This window comes from Salmo salar, chromosome ssa04 (genome assembly GCF_905237065.1).
Source record: "Salmo salar chromosome ssa04, Ssal_v3.1, whole genome shotgun sequence".
NCBI classification, from domain to species: Eukaryota; Metazoa; Chordata; class Actinopteri; order Salmoniformes; family Salmonidae; genus Salmo; species Salmo salar.
In genome coordinates, this window is record NC_059445.1 from 74281142 (window position 1) to 74298333 (window position 17192).

General features: G+C 46.6%; 1 protein-coding gene across 1 annotated transcript in view; it reads left to right on the plus strand.

The window, feature by feature from the left end:
* Nucleotides 1-17192, plus strand: part of LOC106603823 (follistatin-related protein 4) — a 270553-nt gene that overhangs the window by 236728 nt on the left and 16633 nt on the right. Inside the window, exons 8-12 of the mRNA XM_014197993.2 lie at nt 7542-7662; nt 9042-9203; nt 15267-15401; nt 15837-15863; nt 16655-16773. Coding sequence (XP_014053468.1) covers nt 7542-7662; nt 9042-9203; nt 15267-15401; nt 15837-15863; nt 16655-16773 — 564 coding nt within the window. The remainder of the gene's footprint in view (nt 1-7541; nt 7663-9041; nt 9204-15266; nt 15402-15836; nt 15864-16654; nt 16774-17192) is intronic.

The window sequence follows — 17192 nt, forward strand, 5'->3', positions numbered from 1 at the left end:
AAAAATAGAACTGTTTGGCCATAATGACCATCGTTATGTTTGGAGTAAAAAGGGGGAGGCTTGCAAGCCGAAGAACTGTCACGTCCTGACCAGTATAGAGGATTATTTGTATTATTTGGTCAGGGCGTGGCAGAGGTATGTTTGTTTTGTATGGTGGGGTTTTTTGTGTATAGCTTAGAGGGGTGTGTTATTTATGTGTTCCGGGGTTTTGTGGTGTATGTTTTAGTATGAGTAGGTTCTAGGTTAAGTTTTCTATGTGCAGATTTGGTTGCTGGACTCTCAATTGGAGGCAGGTGTTTCTAGTTGCCTCTGATTGGGAGTCCTATAAGTAGGTGTGTGTTTTTGTTTGTCACTTTTGGGTAGTTGTATGTTAGCACTTCTTTTGTTTAGCCTGCTACACTGTTCCTGTTGTGAGTTTTGTTTATTCTTTTTTCCTCGTGTTCACATTCAAAATAAGTGATGATGAGCACGCAATCCGCTGCATATTGGTCCACTTTTTCCGACAGCGATTTCAACTTATCTTCTGACGAAGAGGAATGTGACAGAACTACCCACCACAACAGGACCAAGCAGCGGAGAAAGGAGCGGCACGAGGAATATATGGACTATACTGAGAGATGGACTTGGGAACAGATTCTGGCCGGAGAGGGCCCGTAGAAGAAGGCTGGGGTGGACCAGGAACGCTACCGGGGGACACGTCTGGTGAGGAAGCCGGAGAGGCACCCCCAATAAACAAATTTGGGGGGGCACACAGGTAGTTTGGCTAGGCCTAGGAAGAGCCATAAGCCAGCTACCCGTGAGTACATGGAGGAGCGTATGAGGTGGAGAGCGCCGTGTTTCGCTGAGGTGCGCACTATCTCGCCCATACGCACGCACAGTCCGGTGCGCGCCAATCAAGCCCCTCGCAGATGGCGTGCTAGAGTGGGCATCCAGCCTGGTAGGAGGATGCCTGCGCAGCGCGTCCGGTCGCCGTTACGCCTCCGAGGACCAGGCTACCCTACGCCCGCGCTACGTACGGCAACCATCAGGCCCCTGCACAGCCCAGTTCGCCCTGTACCAGGACCCCGCTCGTGCAGGGCTGCTAGTTCTATCCAGCCAGGATGGGTTGTGCAGGCAGTGTGGTCAAGGCCACCTGTGCGCCTCCATGGCCCAGTCTTTCCGGTTCCCGCCTCTCGTGCTTACCCGGAAGTGGGTACCTCCAGTCCGGCACGACCAGTACCAGCAACCCAGACCAAGCTTCCGATGAGCCAGCCTAGTCCTATTCGGCCTGTTCCCGCTCCTCGCACTAGCCCTGAGGTGCGTGTCCCCAGACTGGCACATCCAGTACCAGCACCACGCATCAGGCTTCCAGTGCGTCAACCCAGTCCGACTCGGCCTGTTCCCGCTCCCCGCACTAGCCCTATGGTGCGTGTTCCCAGGCTGATACTTCCAGGACCAGCACCACGCATCAGGCTTCCAGTGCGCCAGCCCAGTCCGACTCGGCCTGTTCCTGCTCCCCGCACTAGCCCTGAGGTGCGTATCTCCAGACTGGCACATCCAGTACCAGTACCACGCATCAGGCTTCCAGTGCATCAGCCCAGCCTCAAGAGCCCGGCACCAGCGTGCAGTCCAGAGTATCCGGCACCAGCGTGCAGTCCAGAGTATCCGGCACCAGTGTGCAGTCCAGAGTATCCGGCACCAGTGTGCAATCCAGAGTATCCGGCACCAGTGTCTAGTCCGGAACCGAGAGAGACTGCCTGCGACCCGGAACCGAGGGAGACTGCCTGCGACCCGGAACCGAGGGAGTCTGCCTGTAACCCGGAACCGAGGGAGTCTGCCTGTAACCCGGAACCGAAGGAGTCTGCCTGTAACCCGGAACCGAGGGAGTCTGCTTGTGACCCGGAACCGAGGGAGCCTACCTGTGACCCGGAACCAAAGGGGTCTGCCTGTGACCCGGAACCGAGGGGGTCTGCCTGCAACCCGGGACTAAGTGAATCGGCCTGTGACCCAGAACTGGGTGAGTCTACCTACGATCCGAAAATAAAAAGGATTAACTGTGTATCGAATGAGTCTACCTGCAGTGTGGAACGGAAGAGGTCTGCCTACGATCCGGAATAAGGGGAGTCTGCCTACGGCCCGAAACGGAGCAAGTCTGTCTGCAGTCTGGAGGGCAGTAGGCCTGAGCCGGAGCCACCTCCAGTTTAGGTGGGTTGGGGAGGGGGGGGGGGTGTAGCACAGGTGCCGTCGTTGACGGCAGCCACCCTCCCTTCCCTCCCTTTAGTTTAGGGGGATTTTTCTGTTTGTTTTGGGGTATTTACTGGGTTTTGTGTAAGGTGCATCCGGGGTCTGCACCTTTGGGGGGGGGGGGGTTACTGTCACGTCCTGACCAGTATAGAGGATTATTTGTATTATTTGGTCAGGGCGTGGCAGAGGTATGTTTGTTTTGTATGGTGGGGTTTTTTGTGTATAGCTTAGAGGGGTGTGTTATTTATGTGTTCCGGGGTTTTGTGGTGTATGTTTTAGTATGAGTAGGTTCTAGGTTAAGTTTTTGGTTGCTGGACTCTCAATTGGAGGCAGGTGTTTCTAGTTGCCTCTGATTGGGAGTCCTATAAGTAGGTGTGTGTTTTTGTTTGTCACTTGTGGGTAGTTGTATGTTAGCACTGCTTTTGTTTAGCCTGCTACACTGTTCCTGTCGTGAGTTTTGTTTATTGTTTTTTCCACGTGTTCACATTGAAAATAAATGATGATGAGCACGCAATCCACTGCATATTGGTCCACTTTTTCCGACAGCGATTTCAACATATCTTCTGACGAAGAGGAATGTGACAGAAACACCATCCCAACCGTGAAGCACGGGGGTGGCAGCATCATGTTGCGGGAGTGCTTTGCTGCAGGAGGGACTGGTGCACTTCACAAAATAGATGGCATCATGAGGGAGGAAAATTATGTGGCTATATTGAAGGAACATCTCAAGACATCAGTCAGGAAGTTAACCTCTATGGGCTAGGTGGGACGCTAGCGTGCCACCCGTGGTGCACTCCATCAACAGCAGGTGCATTTCAAGAGCGGCAAATTTGAATCCAAATAAATGTCAAAATTCAAATTTTTCAAACATACAACTATTTTACACCCTTTGAAAGATAAACATCTCCTTAATCTAACCACGTTTCACGATTTCAAAAAGGTTTTACGGCGAAAGCATAAATTTAGAGTATGTTAGGACAGTACATTTACAAGAGTTGTGTGTAATGTTTTGTCAAGTCAAAGACAGGGTCACCAAAACCATAAAACCAGCTAAAATGATGCACTAACCTTTTACAATCTCCATCAGATGACACTCCTAGGACATTATGTTAGACAATGCATGCATTTTTAGTTCTATCAAGTTCATATTTATATCCAAAAACAGCGTTTTACTATGGCATTGATGTTGAGGAAATCGTTTCCCTCCAATAACCGGCAGTCAAGTCAGCGTCACAAATTAAATAATTAAAATTAGAAAACATTGGTAAAATATTATATTGTCATTTAAAGAATTATAGATTTACATCTCTTGAACGCAATCAACTTGCCAGATTTAAAAATAACCTTACTGGGAAATCACACTTTGCAATAATCTGAGCACTGCGCCCAGAAAAATACGCGTTGCGATACAGACTAGACGTCATGTTGGGGAGATCTAAAATCGAAAATACTATGTAAATAATCCATTACCTTTGATTCTCTTCATCAGATGTCACTTCCAGGTATCACAGGTCCATAACGAATGTAGTTTTGTTCAAAAAAGCTCATCATTTATGTCCAAAAATCTCCGTCTTGTTAGCACATGATCTAAGCCAGCCGGACTTCTCGTCATGAACGAGGGGAAAAAATATATTTCCGTTCGTTCAAACATGTCAAACGTTGTATAGCATAAATCATTAGGGCCTTTTTTAACCAGAACATGAATAATATTCAAGGTGGACGAATGCATACTCTTTTATAACGTATTGGAACGAGGGTACCCAACATGAACTCGCGCGCCAGGTGTCTAATGGGACATCATCGTTCCATGGCTCTTGTTCGGTCAGATCTCCCTCCAGAAGACTCAAAACACTTTGTAAAGGCTGGTGACATCTAGTGGAAGCAATAGGAAGTGCCAAAATATTCCTCAGCCCCTGTGTTTTTCAATGGGGTAGGTTTAAAGTCAATACAACACATCAGGTATCCACTTCCTGTCAGAAAATGTCTCAGGGTTTTGCCTGCCAAATGAGTTCTGTTATACTCACAGACACCATTCAAACAGTTTTAGAAACTTTAGAGTGTTTTCTATCCATATATAATAAGTATATGCATATTCTAGTTACTGGGTAGGATTAGTAACCAGATTAAATCGGGTACATTTTTTTTATCCAGACGTGCAAATGCTGCCCCCTAGCCCTAACAGGTTAAAGCTTGGTCGCAAATGGGTCTTCCAAATGGACAATCACCCCAAGCATACTTCCAAAGTTGTGGCAAAATGGCTTAAGCACAACAAAGTCAAGGTATTGGAGTGGCCATCACAAAGCCCTGACCTCAAACCTATAGAAATTTTGTGGGCAGAACTGAAAAAGCGTGTGTGAGCAAGGAGGCCTACAAATCTGACTCAGTTACACCAGCTCTGTCAGGAGGAATGGGCCAAAATTCACCCAACTTATTGTGGGAAGCTTGTGGAAGGCTACCTGAAACGTTTGACCCAAGTTAAACAATTTAAAGGCAATGCTACCAAATACTAAATGAGTATATGTTAACTTCTGACCCACTGGGAATGTGATAAAAGAAATTAAAGCTGAAATAAATCATTCTCTCTACTCTTATTCTGACATTTTACATTCTTAAAATAAAGTGGTGATCCTAACTGACCTAAGACAGTGAACTTTTACTAGGATTACATTTCAGGAATTGTGAAAAACTGAGCTGGAATGTATTTGGCTAAGGTGTATGTAAACTTCTGACTTCAACTGTAAGTGTACAGCCACTCCACTGTATTCAATCAGTTTTTTTAACAATAACAAATATCCCTTTATGAGGTCCATAATTTGAGTCACAACATGTTGACACTAAGACAATAATTGGAAATGTATGATCCAGCTGTGTGGTGCCCACCGAAGCCTCCCTCCAAGACCATGTGTTTTCGCTCTCCAAGGCTGACGTGAGGAAAACTCTCAAAACAGTGAATATTCACAAAGCTGACCAGCCGGCGGGCATCTTCTCAAACATCTTCAACCTCTCCCTGTCCCAGGCTGTAGTCCCCACTTGTTTCAAGGTGACTAGCATCGTTCTAGTGTCCAAGAAAACCAAGGTGACATGAAGTGTTCCCACTTCAAGGCCATCATGCCAGGCACACTGGACCCACTCCAATTTGCCTACAGCTCCAACAGATCCACGGAAGATACCATTTCCATCGCTATTCACAAGTCCCTAACACATCTGAACACGAGGAACACCTATGTGACAATTCTGTTAATTGACTACAGTTTAGCATTCAACACAATTGTACCCTCCAAGCTCGTCAACAAGCTCAGAGCCCTGTGTCTGGAACCTACCCTCTGCCACTGGATCCTGGACTTCCTGATGAGCAGACCACAGGCTGTAAGGATTGGCAACAACACCTCCTCTATACTGACTCTTAACCCATGGGCCCTCCAGGGCTGTGTCCTCAGCCCTGTGCTGTACTCCCTGTTCACCCACGACTGTGTAGCTTTGCACAACACCAACTCCATCATCAGGTTTGCTGACGACACCACAACTGTCGGCTTGATAATCAACAACGATGAGTCAGTTTATAGGCAGGAGGTAAGTCGACGGGCATTATGGTGCCAGAACAACAACCTCTCTCTCAACATCAGCAAAACAAAGGAGTTGATTGTTGACTTCAGTTAGCAGAGGAGGGAACATGCCTTGATCCACATCAACAGGACTGCAGTAGAGATAGTCAGCAGTTTTAACACCACCACTCTTGTCAAGAGGGCGCAACAGCGTCTCTACTTCCTAAGGCAGTTGAAAAAATGTGCCATGCCAACCCGGGTCCTCTGCAAGTACTACAGCTGGACCATCGACAATATCCTGACCAGTTGCATCACAACCTGGTATGGGAATTGCTCCATCCACGACCAAAAGGCCCACCATCAAGGACCCCACACACCACAGCGATGAGCTGTTCATTCCCTTACTGTCAGGCAAACGGTATCGGAGCATGAGGTCTGATACCAACAGGCTCAGAGACAGTTTCTATCTACAAGCCATCAGACTGCTGAACACTTGAACTGGACTTACCACCTGATTCTCTGCACTCACGCACGTACACACGCACACACACACCAACACACATTCATGCTACACATCACAACTGCTGCTACCACACTCTTATTTACTATTGTTAATACTCCACAATTTAAATGATTGTCCCCCAATAGCTCCTTCCCCAATACACGTGGAAATATTGGACTATAAATTGTGCCTTCCTGTATTATAATAAATGCTAACATGTTTATTCTATTCTACTGTCATTTACTTTATGTTCGTATTCTTATCTTTATTATTTCTTATTGTTGTTGCATTGCCTTTCATTGGACGGTGTATAACATGTGTATCCTATACATACTACTAATCGAACTTGAAAGTTGTACATGATTTTCAGTATTTCTTGTTTAATCATATAAACCTGTACTGGAACTAAATAAGAAGAATCAGCGCTACACAGTTAAATTGATCTCTTATAGGGATAAACGCTGTAGGATAGATTTTCCTGGGGGCCCCCTCTGGGTGCACATGATGATGATGATGAGTTGGTTATTTGAATCAGCTGTGTAATGCTGGGGCAAAAACCATAACGTGTACCCAGGGGGGGCCCTAGGATCGAGTTTGGGAAACCCTGCTGTACAGTAATTCATCTCTAAAGCAGTGTCCACTGTTTTCATATGTTCCGTAAAGCATTTCTAATGTCCGTCCTAAGTATTTCCTCTTCAATACCTTTCCTCACCTTAAAGCATAGACCATTATGTCCTCATCCACTCCCATCTCGTTAGCCTAATGAGAAGCAGTAGTTTCTTAAAGCACGTAGTGGGACGATCGCTTGCGGCAATCAACTCCAAGTCTTTAGTCTCTGTTTAGAGAGGGATGTGTTTGGTTATTAAGGTAGCTAACTCCACACATCTGCACACTGTCAGTCCGCCACATACTGGGACACCACTGTTTAGTGTCTTAATCCTCCTTAAGCCACGCTGAAACCCCAGGTGAGTTGTGCATCCTGAAAAACAACAACTGGCTTCATTAATCACTCTAATGTTCTTTGTATTTTTAACCCTTCCTATTTATCAGACTGATTGAGCGTGACGACAGGGCTCCAATCCCCATGCCCGTCCCAACATCCAGGGACCACGTTGATTCATGGTCTATATGCTTCTCATCACTCCATGGTCGCCTGTTGTGTGCCCTGCCTCCCTTACCTTCTCTCCTTTTCCCCCGCCCTTACCTCACATCCCTCCCCTCCCTTCTTCCCTCCCTCACCATCCTCCACTGCCACCTTCCTTTTCCCCCAATAGGACTTTGGTGATGACGGCTCCCTCTACATCACCAAGGTGACAACCATCCATATGGGGAACTACAGCTGTCATGCGTATGGATATGAAGAACTCTGCCAGACCCATGTACTGCAGGTGAATGGTTAGTAATGGCATATACTTGACATTTCATGGTCATTTGATGGCATGTGTTCACCAGAATTTTGACCTGACTAAATGTGGTACAGTTGCAGTGCAATCATCGCTGCGTTCAATGTTAGATTCTTTTTTATGTTGTTGGTTTTTGAATAGATGACAAATAGTTTGAATAGATAAATAGTTTGAATAGATTACAAATCATTTGAATAGATAACAAATAGTTTTAATAGATAACAAATAGTTTTAATAGATAACAAATAGTTTGAATAGATAACAAATCATTTGAATAGATAACAAATAGTTTTAATAGATAACAAATAGTTTTAATAGATAACAAATAGTTTGAATAGATAAATAGTTTGAATAGATTACAAATCATTTGAATAGATAACAAATAGTTTTAATAGATAACAAATAGTTTTAATAGATAACAAATAGTTTGAATAGATAACAAATAGTTTGAACAAATAGTTTGAATAGATAACAAAAAGTTAGATGCTTTCGTGGATGAAGGACCTTCCAGGGTCAGGACTGGCAATCCATATATAATCCACATATTATCATAGAACCCAAATCAAGTCTATACCCATGGTGTTTTACTCACCCTACTCAGATGATTCCACCCTGAGCATGTACAGTGTTATATCTACAGTACATCAAATAGCCAGCAGGAATCAGCTCAGAGGGGCTGGCTGCAGACACTTTGCAAAACACACTGCTCTACAAAATCATTCCCATAAGTCTTTTTTTGCTGAGTCTACGTGTGATTACTGGGCCTTCCTCTTCATTGAGGACCTTGGGAGAGCCGTTTGTACCGTCTGTACTGTATCAAATCAAAGATAACAATCTCAATTTCCCGAGCTTTATTTCATTGCTCGCACAGATATGCATAGACAAAAATAGCCTGAAATGATTTTCAATTAACAAGGATTATAGGCGTGATTGTGTGTTGTAAGGCAGGATTTAGGCTAATTGCAAAATGATACAGCTGTATCTGAGACATTCAGTTGAAGAGGGAGGGAAATGTTTGCTTCCTGGAAGGCAGGTTATCTTCAAAGACAATTACCATGTGATTGTGTTTGGATATGAAGTGTTTCACCTGTAAATAATGACTGGGGCTACTCAACAAAGTGGATTTTCTTGCCTCTCCTATATTGTGTGTGCCTTCAGATTCACCTTCTTAACTTCCTTCAACAGTGGACTTATTTGGTGTTATAAACATTTGCGCTGGACTCAGTGCCTGTAGCTATGTGTGATTTTGTGTGGTACTAGTGTGAAATGAAAGCCTTTCTGCCTGGTGTGCTTGTGTAATTATACCTCCCTGACTCCACTCTATTGTGGCTATGTTTGTCTCTTTGTGTGTGTGTGTGTCTATGTATCCAGTTCCCCCAGTGATCCTGGTCTACCCAGAGACGCAGGCCCAGGAGCCTGGTGTGTCTGCCAGTCTGCACTGCCACGCCGACGGCATCCCAGACCCTAAGATTCTGTGGCTGAAGAACGGCATGGACCTGCAGCCCAGACCCTCCAAGCAGCTCTCCCTCATCGGTAAGGCACCAGGCTACTCCTGCCCACACTCACAAGACTGTATGTGTTCTAAATTACACCCTATTCCCTCTATAGTGCATTACTTTTGACAAGGGGCCCAAAGGCAATATATAGGAAATAGGGTGCCATTTGAGACGCACTCTGTTATTACCATCACAGCGACTCCTGTTTAGCAGACACACCAAAGGGAACCATGGAGGTGTTGCTATACTACGGGCTCATTCTGTGTCACACCCTCCTGTGTTGCCAAATCCAAGTTTAGGGTCACCGTTTTGATTATTGTTATTTTGCCAGCCACTGATTTTAGAAGAGTAAATATCCAATCCAAGCCTTTGAAGAACATGATAAAGAAAAAGATAGAACAACAGTGTGTGAAAATGAATTATACAGCAGCCAGCCATGTGAGAGAGTTGAACGGGAATTTCAATTTCCGAGGGGACACAAGAGAGTGTCTTTTATGGAGTAACCCTCATTAGATGGCAGTTTACAGGCTGTGTGTGGATCATTACCTGTGGTAATAGCCTGTTATCAGGCTTCAGATTCAGCTGAAACAAGGGAGGTTCTGCAAGGTTCATATATACATTAACATCCTGCAATCCAGCTTCACGGATCTGCCAACTGTCACTCTCACAGCCCAGTTTAGACTTGGCAGATCCGTGGAGCTGGATTCCAGGATGTTCATTTAATTGCTATTTGGGGTAGATCTGAAAATACCCTTATATCTAGTAAAGGTTTAACAGGGTGCTCAAACATAAGAGTCTACAGAATGAAGCCGTTTTCCAGAGTTATACTCTTAGCTTATTTGGCAGAATATTTGAACATTGGATCAGTATATAGGTATTCCAACACAGAATTAGATTAGTTATCCCTCTGGAACTAAGGCTAATGTTGGTCTTGTGGAGCTCACAAATCCTGCCAGGATGAGGGGGAGGCTACAGTACTCACTGATGCTGCCAGGATGAGGGGGAGGCTACAGTACTCACTGATGTTACCAGGATGAGGGGGAGGCTACAGTTCTCTCTGATGTTGCCAGGATGAGGGGGAGGCTACAGTACTCTCTGATGCTGCCAGGATGAGGGGGAGGCTACAGTACTCACTGATGTTACCAGGATGAGGGGGAGGCTACAGTACTCTCTGATGCTGCCAGGATGAGGGGGAGGCTACAGTACTCTCTGATGCTGCCAGGATGAGGGGGGAGGCTACAGTACTCTCTGATGCTGCCAGGATGAGGGGGAGGCTACAGTACTCTCTGATGTTACCAGGATGAGGGGGAGGCTACAGTTCTCTCTGATGTTACCAGGATGAGGGGGAGGCTACAGTTCTCTCTGATGCTGCCAGGATGAGGGGGAGGCTACAGTACTCTCTGATGCTGCCAGGATGAGGGGGAGGCTACAGTACTCTCTGATGTTGCCAGGATGAGGGGGAGGCTACAGTACTCTCTGATGCTGCCAGGATGAGGGGGAGGCTACAGTACTCTCTGATGTTGCCAGGATGAGGGGGAGGCTACAGTACTCTCTGATGCTACCAGGATGAGGGGGAGGCTACAGTACTCTCTGATGTTGCCAGGATGAGGGGGAGGCTACAGTACTCTCTGATGCTGCCAGGATGAGGGGGAGGCTACAGTTCTCTCTGATGCTGCCAGGATGAGGGGGAGGCTACAGTTCTCTCTGATGTTACCAGGATGAGAGGGAGGCTACAGTACTCACTGATGCTGCCAGGATGAGGGGGAGGCTACAGTACTCACTGATGCTGCCAGGATGAGGGGGAGGCTACAGTACTCACTGACGCTGCCAGGATGAGGGGGAGGCTACAGTACTCACTGATGCTGACAGGATGAGGGGGAGGCTACAGTACTCACTGATGTTGCCAGGATGAGGGGGAGGCTACAGTACTCACTGATGTTACCAGGATGAGGGGGAGGCTACAGTACTCACTGACGCTGACAGGATGAGGGGGAGGCTACAGTACTGAGGGAGGCTACAGTACTCACTGACGCTGACAGGATGAGGGGGAGGCTACAGTACTGGGGGAGGCTACAGTACTCACTGACGCTGCCAGGATGAGGGGGAGGCTACAGTACTCACTAATGCTGCCAGGATGAGGGGGAGGCTACAGTACTCACTGGTGCTGCCAGGATGAGGGGGAGGCTACAGTACTCACTGATGCTGCCAGGATGAGGGGGAGGCTACAGTACTCACTGATGCTGCCAGGATGAGGGGGAGGCTACAGTACTCACTGATGCTGACAGGATGAGGGGGAGGCTACAGTACTCACTGGTGCTGCCAGGATGAGGGGGAGGCTACAGTACTCACTGATGCTGCCAGGATGAGGGGGAGGCTACAGTACTCACTGATGCTGCCAGGATGAGGGGGAGGCTACAGTACTCACTGATGCTGACAGGATGAGGGGGAGGCTACAGTACTCTCTGATGCTGCCAGGATGAGGGGGAGGCTACAGTACTCACTGATGCTGACAGGATGAGGGGGAGGCTACAGTTCTCTCTGATGCTGCCAGGATGAGGGGGAGGCTACAGTTCTCTCTGATGTTACCAGGATGAGAGGGAGGCTACAGTACTCACTGATGCTGCCAGGATGAGGGGGAGGCTACAGTACTCACTGATGCTGCCAGGATGAGGGGGAGGCTACAGTACTCACTGACGCTGCCAGGATGAGGGGGAGGCTACAGTTCTCACTGATGCTGACAGGATGAGGGGAGGCTACAGTACTCACTGATGTTGCCAGGATGAGGGGGAGGCTACAGTACTCACTGATGTTACCAGGATGAGGGGGAGGCTACAGTACTCACTGACGCTGACAGGATGAGGGGGAGGCTACAGTACTGAGGGAGGCTACAGTACTCACTGACGCTGACAGGATGAGGGGGAGGCTACAGTACTGGGGGAGGCTACAGTACTCACTGACGCTGCCAGGATGAGGGGAGGCTACAGTACTCACTAATGCTGCCAGGATGAGGGGAGGCTACAGTACTCACTGGTGCTGCCAGGATGAGGGGGAGGCTACAGTACTCACTGATGCTGCCAGGATGAGGGGGAGGCTACAGTACTCACTGATGCTGCCAGGATGAGGGGGAGGCTACAGTACTCACTGATGCTGACAGGATGAGGGGGAGGCTACAGTACTCACTGGTGCTGCCAGGATGAGGGGGAGGCTACAGTACTCACTGATGCTGCCAGGATGAGGGGGAGGCTACAGTACTCACTGATGCTGCCAGGATGAGGGGGAGGCTACAGTACTCACTGATGCTGACAGGATGAGGGGGAGGCTACAGTACTCTCTGATGCTGCCAGGATGAGGGGGAGGCTACAGTACTCTCTGATGCTGCCAGGATGAGGGGGAGGCTACAGTACTCACTGATGCTGCCAGGATCCTCTACATCAGGGGTGTCAAACTCATTTCATGGCGGGCCTTGTGTCTGCTGTTTTTTTTCTTTCCCTTTCAATTAAGACCTAGAAAACCTGGTGAGGGGAGTTCCTAACTGATCAGTGGCTTTAATTCATCAATCAAGTACAAGGGAGGAGCAAAAACCCGCAGACACCACTGAGCTCTCCGTGGAATGAGTTTGACATATTTTATAGGGAAAGTAAAACAACTGAATGCATCTTCTGCATTTAACCCAACCCCTCTGAATCAGAGAAGTGCGGGGGGCTGCCATAATCAACATCCACGTCTTCGGATCCTGGGGAACAGTGGGTTAACTGCCTTGCTCAGGGGAAAAACAACAGATTTTGACCTTGTCAGCTCGGGGATTCGATACAACAACCTTCCGGTTACCAATGCTCTAACCACTAGGCTACAATGGAAGTGTTCAATAGGCTCAACTGTTAGGAAAAGGTGCTGTCCAAAGGTCTGACTGCTTAGCTCAACTGGGTTAGCCCAACTGGTGGGTGCTGTCCAAGGTCCTAACTGCTTAGCTCAACTGGGTTAGCCTAACTGGTGGGTGCTGTCCAAGGTCCTAACTGCTTAGCTCAACTGGGTTAGCCTAACTGGTGGTGCTGTCCAAGGTCCTAACTGCTTAGCTCAACTGGGTTAGCCTAACTGGTGGTGCTGTCCAAGGTCCTAACTGCTTAGCTCAACTGGGTTAGCCTAACTGGTGGTGCTGTCCAAGGTCCTGACTGCTTAGCTCAACTGGGTTAGCCTAACTGGTGGTGCTGTCCAAGGTCCTGACTGCTTAGCTCAACTGGGTTAGCCTAACTGGTGGTGCTGTCCAATGGTCTGACTGCTTAGCCCAACTGGTGGTGCTGTCCAAGGTCCTAACTGCTTAGCTCAACTGGGTTAGCCTAACTGGTGGGTGCTGTCCAAGGTCCTAACTGCTTAGCTCAACTGGGTTAGCCTAACTGGTGGTGCTGTCCAAGGTCCTGACTGCTTAGCTCAACTGGGTTAGCCTAACTGGTGGTGCTGTCCAAGGTCCTGACTGCTTAGCTCAACTGGGTTAGCCTAACTAGTGGGTGCTGTCCAAGGTCCTAACTGCTTAGCTCAAATGGGTTAGCCTAACTGGTGGTGCCGTCCAAGGTCCTGACTGCTTAGCTCAACTGGGTTAGCCCAACTGATGGTGCTGTCCAATGGTCTGACTGCTTAGCCCAACTGGTGGTGCTGTCCAAGGTCCTAACTGCTTAGCTCAACTGGGTTAGCCCAACTGATGGTGCTGTCCAATGGTCTGACTGCTTAGCTCAACTGGTGGTGCTGTCCAAAGTCCTGACTGCTTAGCTCAACTGGTGGTGCTGAATGGACAGCTGCATTATCCCCTGTTGTATGGAGTAAGGACATATATCAGCTCATTATATTTGTCTATCTGATGCATTCTGAACGACTTACCTCACTACAAGTCTGAAAATCCCAGTATAAACTGTCCGTTCCCTTGTTATTCATTTTAAGTGAGAAAGTAATGCCTAACTATTGGCAAATTCTTAATTGATCAAGGCATAATTAAAATTGATCAAGGCATAATTCTGGATTAGCTGTAATGCCAACAGTGTCTGGTGTTTAATGTGGGGCGGGTCACTGTACGTCATCACTTTACTCCCCCTAAAGAGGAGTTAGAAGAGTGAATCTGAACGCAAACTATTGTAGATACATCACCCATTAATCTGTGCATTTCACTAAAATAGACAGTTCAAATACAAACGTGTGTTTTTCAGGTGGTAGAATTTTCAGTAAAATCCATTGTTCTAAATGAGAATGAAGAAAATGTATATTGCATTATGTGTACATTGGTGCCTGTAGAAGTTGTTCATATTAGCCCAGGGTTTATCTCAGGCCCTGGCTCTGTCAGGTCTTGTTCAGCACTATGAAGTTATTCTCCTCTGCCTCTGCCTCTGCCTGCCAGTTCACATTTAGGAGATACATGGAAAGAGATCAAGAGAGGGGGATCAAAGATGACAAAGAGAGGGAGGGAGAGATGAGAGGAGGAACGTGAAAGACTGGCACATGATCTTTGACACGGCGCGTGAAAGCAGCTGTCTGACACGGGCGTCCTTCACTCCTGCTGCAGTGTTGTGAAAATTGCCTTGTTGTGATCAAGGCAACACTGCAGCAGCATGAGGGTGAGGAGGGATGGATGTGAGTGTGAGAACAAGCCATAGATCACAAAGGGCTAGTGTCAGAGAGCCAGGGCTGCCTCTGCTGCCTCTGATAGCTCTCACCGTGTCCTGAGATATATCACCTTTGCTTAAAACCTGACGAATACACATATACACACACACTCTAGTTGTACCGTCAGAGCGCTGCCTCTCCCTGATGATAGCACTCACTGTGTCCTGAGATATATAACCTTCCCCTGACACTAGATCTCTTGGAACAGAACAGAGAGGATTCAGTCAATGGATATTTTGAGGAAGTTTGTTGTGTTGTCATCACAAGGGTTCAGGCGTTCAATAGCTTGTGTAAGTGAGACGTGGGTACATAGTTAGTTGGCTACTTAGATTAGCTTTGTTCATTCATTTAGAAAAACACAGTGAGTGTATTGCTAGGTGGGAGGATGAAACAGCCATGGAAAATGTGTACCGGTGTAGAAACATGTGGCTGAGCTGAGACTCCTCTGTAACAGCGAATGGGAGCGAGCTCCACATTGGCAGCGTACGCTATGAGGACACAGGAGCCTACACCTGCATTGCTAAGAACGAGGTGGGGGTGGACGAGGACATATCGTCTCTGTTTGTGGAGGACTCCGCTAGAAAGACACGTAAGTGACTGAGAGTTGACTTCAAGTAGAACATGGAAAAATGCCTCCGCGATTTTCACAAGGTATTTTTGGCAATGAAAATGTATACAGTAATTAGCACAATGTTACAGTATATTGGCATACAATTAACAAAAAGCTTACGCTTTATTCTATGGTATCTTTCTGTATAAAAGAAAACAATGTGAGTGACATTTTTTTTTACAGCCTTTGGGTTTAGATTGTGTCAAATGCAATAAAACAACAAGGATACATTTATGTTATTGTGTTAATTGAAGTATTTCTGCGTCTGTAAAGAATCACTTTCTAAATGTGTTTCTGTTCCACTTTTTCTGAAATGACTTGATATGACATGGTATCTCTCTCTCTGTCTCCCTTTCTCCCTCTTTCCCTCTCTCTTCTGTCATTCTGATGCTGATGCTGATGCTGATGCTGCAGTTGCAAACATACTGTGGAGGGAGGAAGGTACTGAAAGATACCGTTGTATAACACTTTGTACCATTTTCTTCTTTTCTTCTCAATTCACTTCTATAATGGACCAACATTCCTCTGAATGCCTATGTTTTGTACTGTGAATATGTTCATTTTCTATATTCATTACGTGTATATTTTCTTGCTGAAAACGTTATTTCACAAGACTTGACCATGAAAATATAACAAAAATGCAAACAGTTTTTATACTGGGCTGGACCACATTTCAGCACACATAACTCTTCCTCTATTATCTAGTTGTGACACCACAACATGTGTATGATAATAATTATGGCTGATTAGAGAGTAGAGAGAGGCCCATTGTTTGAATCTTGTCCAGGGCTGATACTGATTGTCACCAGCCGTAATGTCACATCATGACCGTGTCAGCAGCACTCAAGGTTTTGATTGCATCTGGTTGTCCTATATGATGTTACCTGCCATCCCAACACAATATACTTTTCCACAGCATAAACAGCCTTGCTGCATGCCCTTGTCCCTGTAAGCATCAATCTATTATCTAATTAACAGCTGTTGTTTAGAGTCAGGGGTCAGGCCTGCAAAATGTTCTCGGGATCATAGCGGCCATCAAGTTTCAAAAGGCAGTCTCACAATGAACTTGCTAGACATGTTGTTCACAGTCACTGACTCTGCAGTGAAAATGCCTGACAACTCCATCAGTCATTGACTAGTTCAGGTGCTGCTAACAGGGTCTTTGTATTCTCTGTAAGGCTTTTGAATGTGAGAACGTCAGCAGAAGCTCTTTTGATTTCCTAACTCTCCAGGTTTGAGCGTGGGAAACATGTTCTATGTGTTCTCTGATGAGGGCGTCACCGTGCTGCAGCCCAGCGAGTGTGAGATACGTAAACACATTGAGCGCACGGAGAGGATCGTGGCCAGCTATGTAAGTCCTCCTATCAATCTATGTACTGGCTGTAGAAGATAATGATGCAGGTGTTTTGGGACTTTTTATGACTTGAGATGATATTGAAGATGTACTACAAATTCATATGGAAAAAGCCTCACTCTTACAGAGGTACAGACATCCCCCCCACTCCACTACAATCCATTGCTAGTAACTGTGCCCTCCGTTCACTAAATGTTATAGGATTACTCATGTCCATTAGTCAAAGACCCCAGGTCAATAACTCACAGTAACCCTGCACGTCTGTAATATACTAGAGAACATCACTCTCCCAAAGCAATGGGCTTTAGTTGATAAAAGTGGCTTGTTTCTCTGAGGGATTGAAGTTTTACTGGTTGCTGTAATTGTATTACAGATCGATACAAACTCAATAAGTCATGTGTTAGCCCATTGCTGCT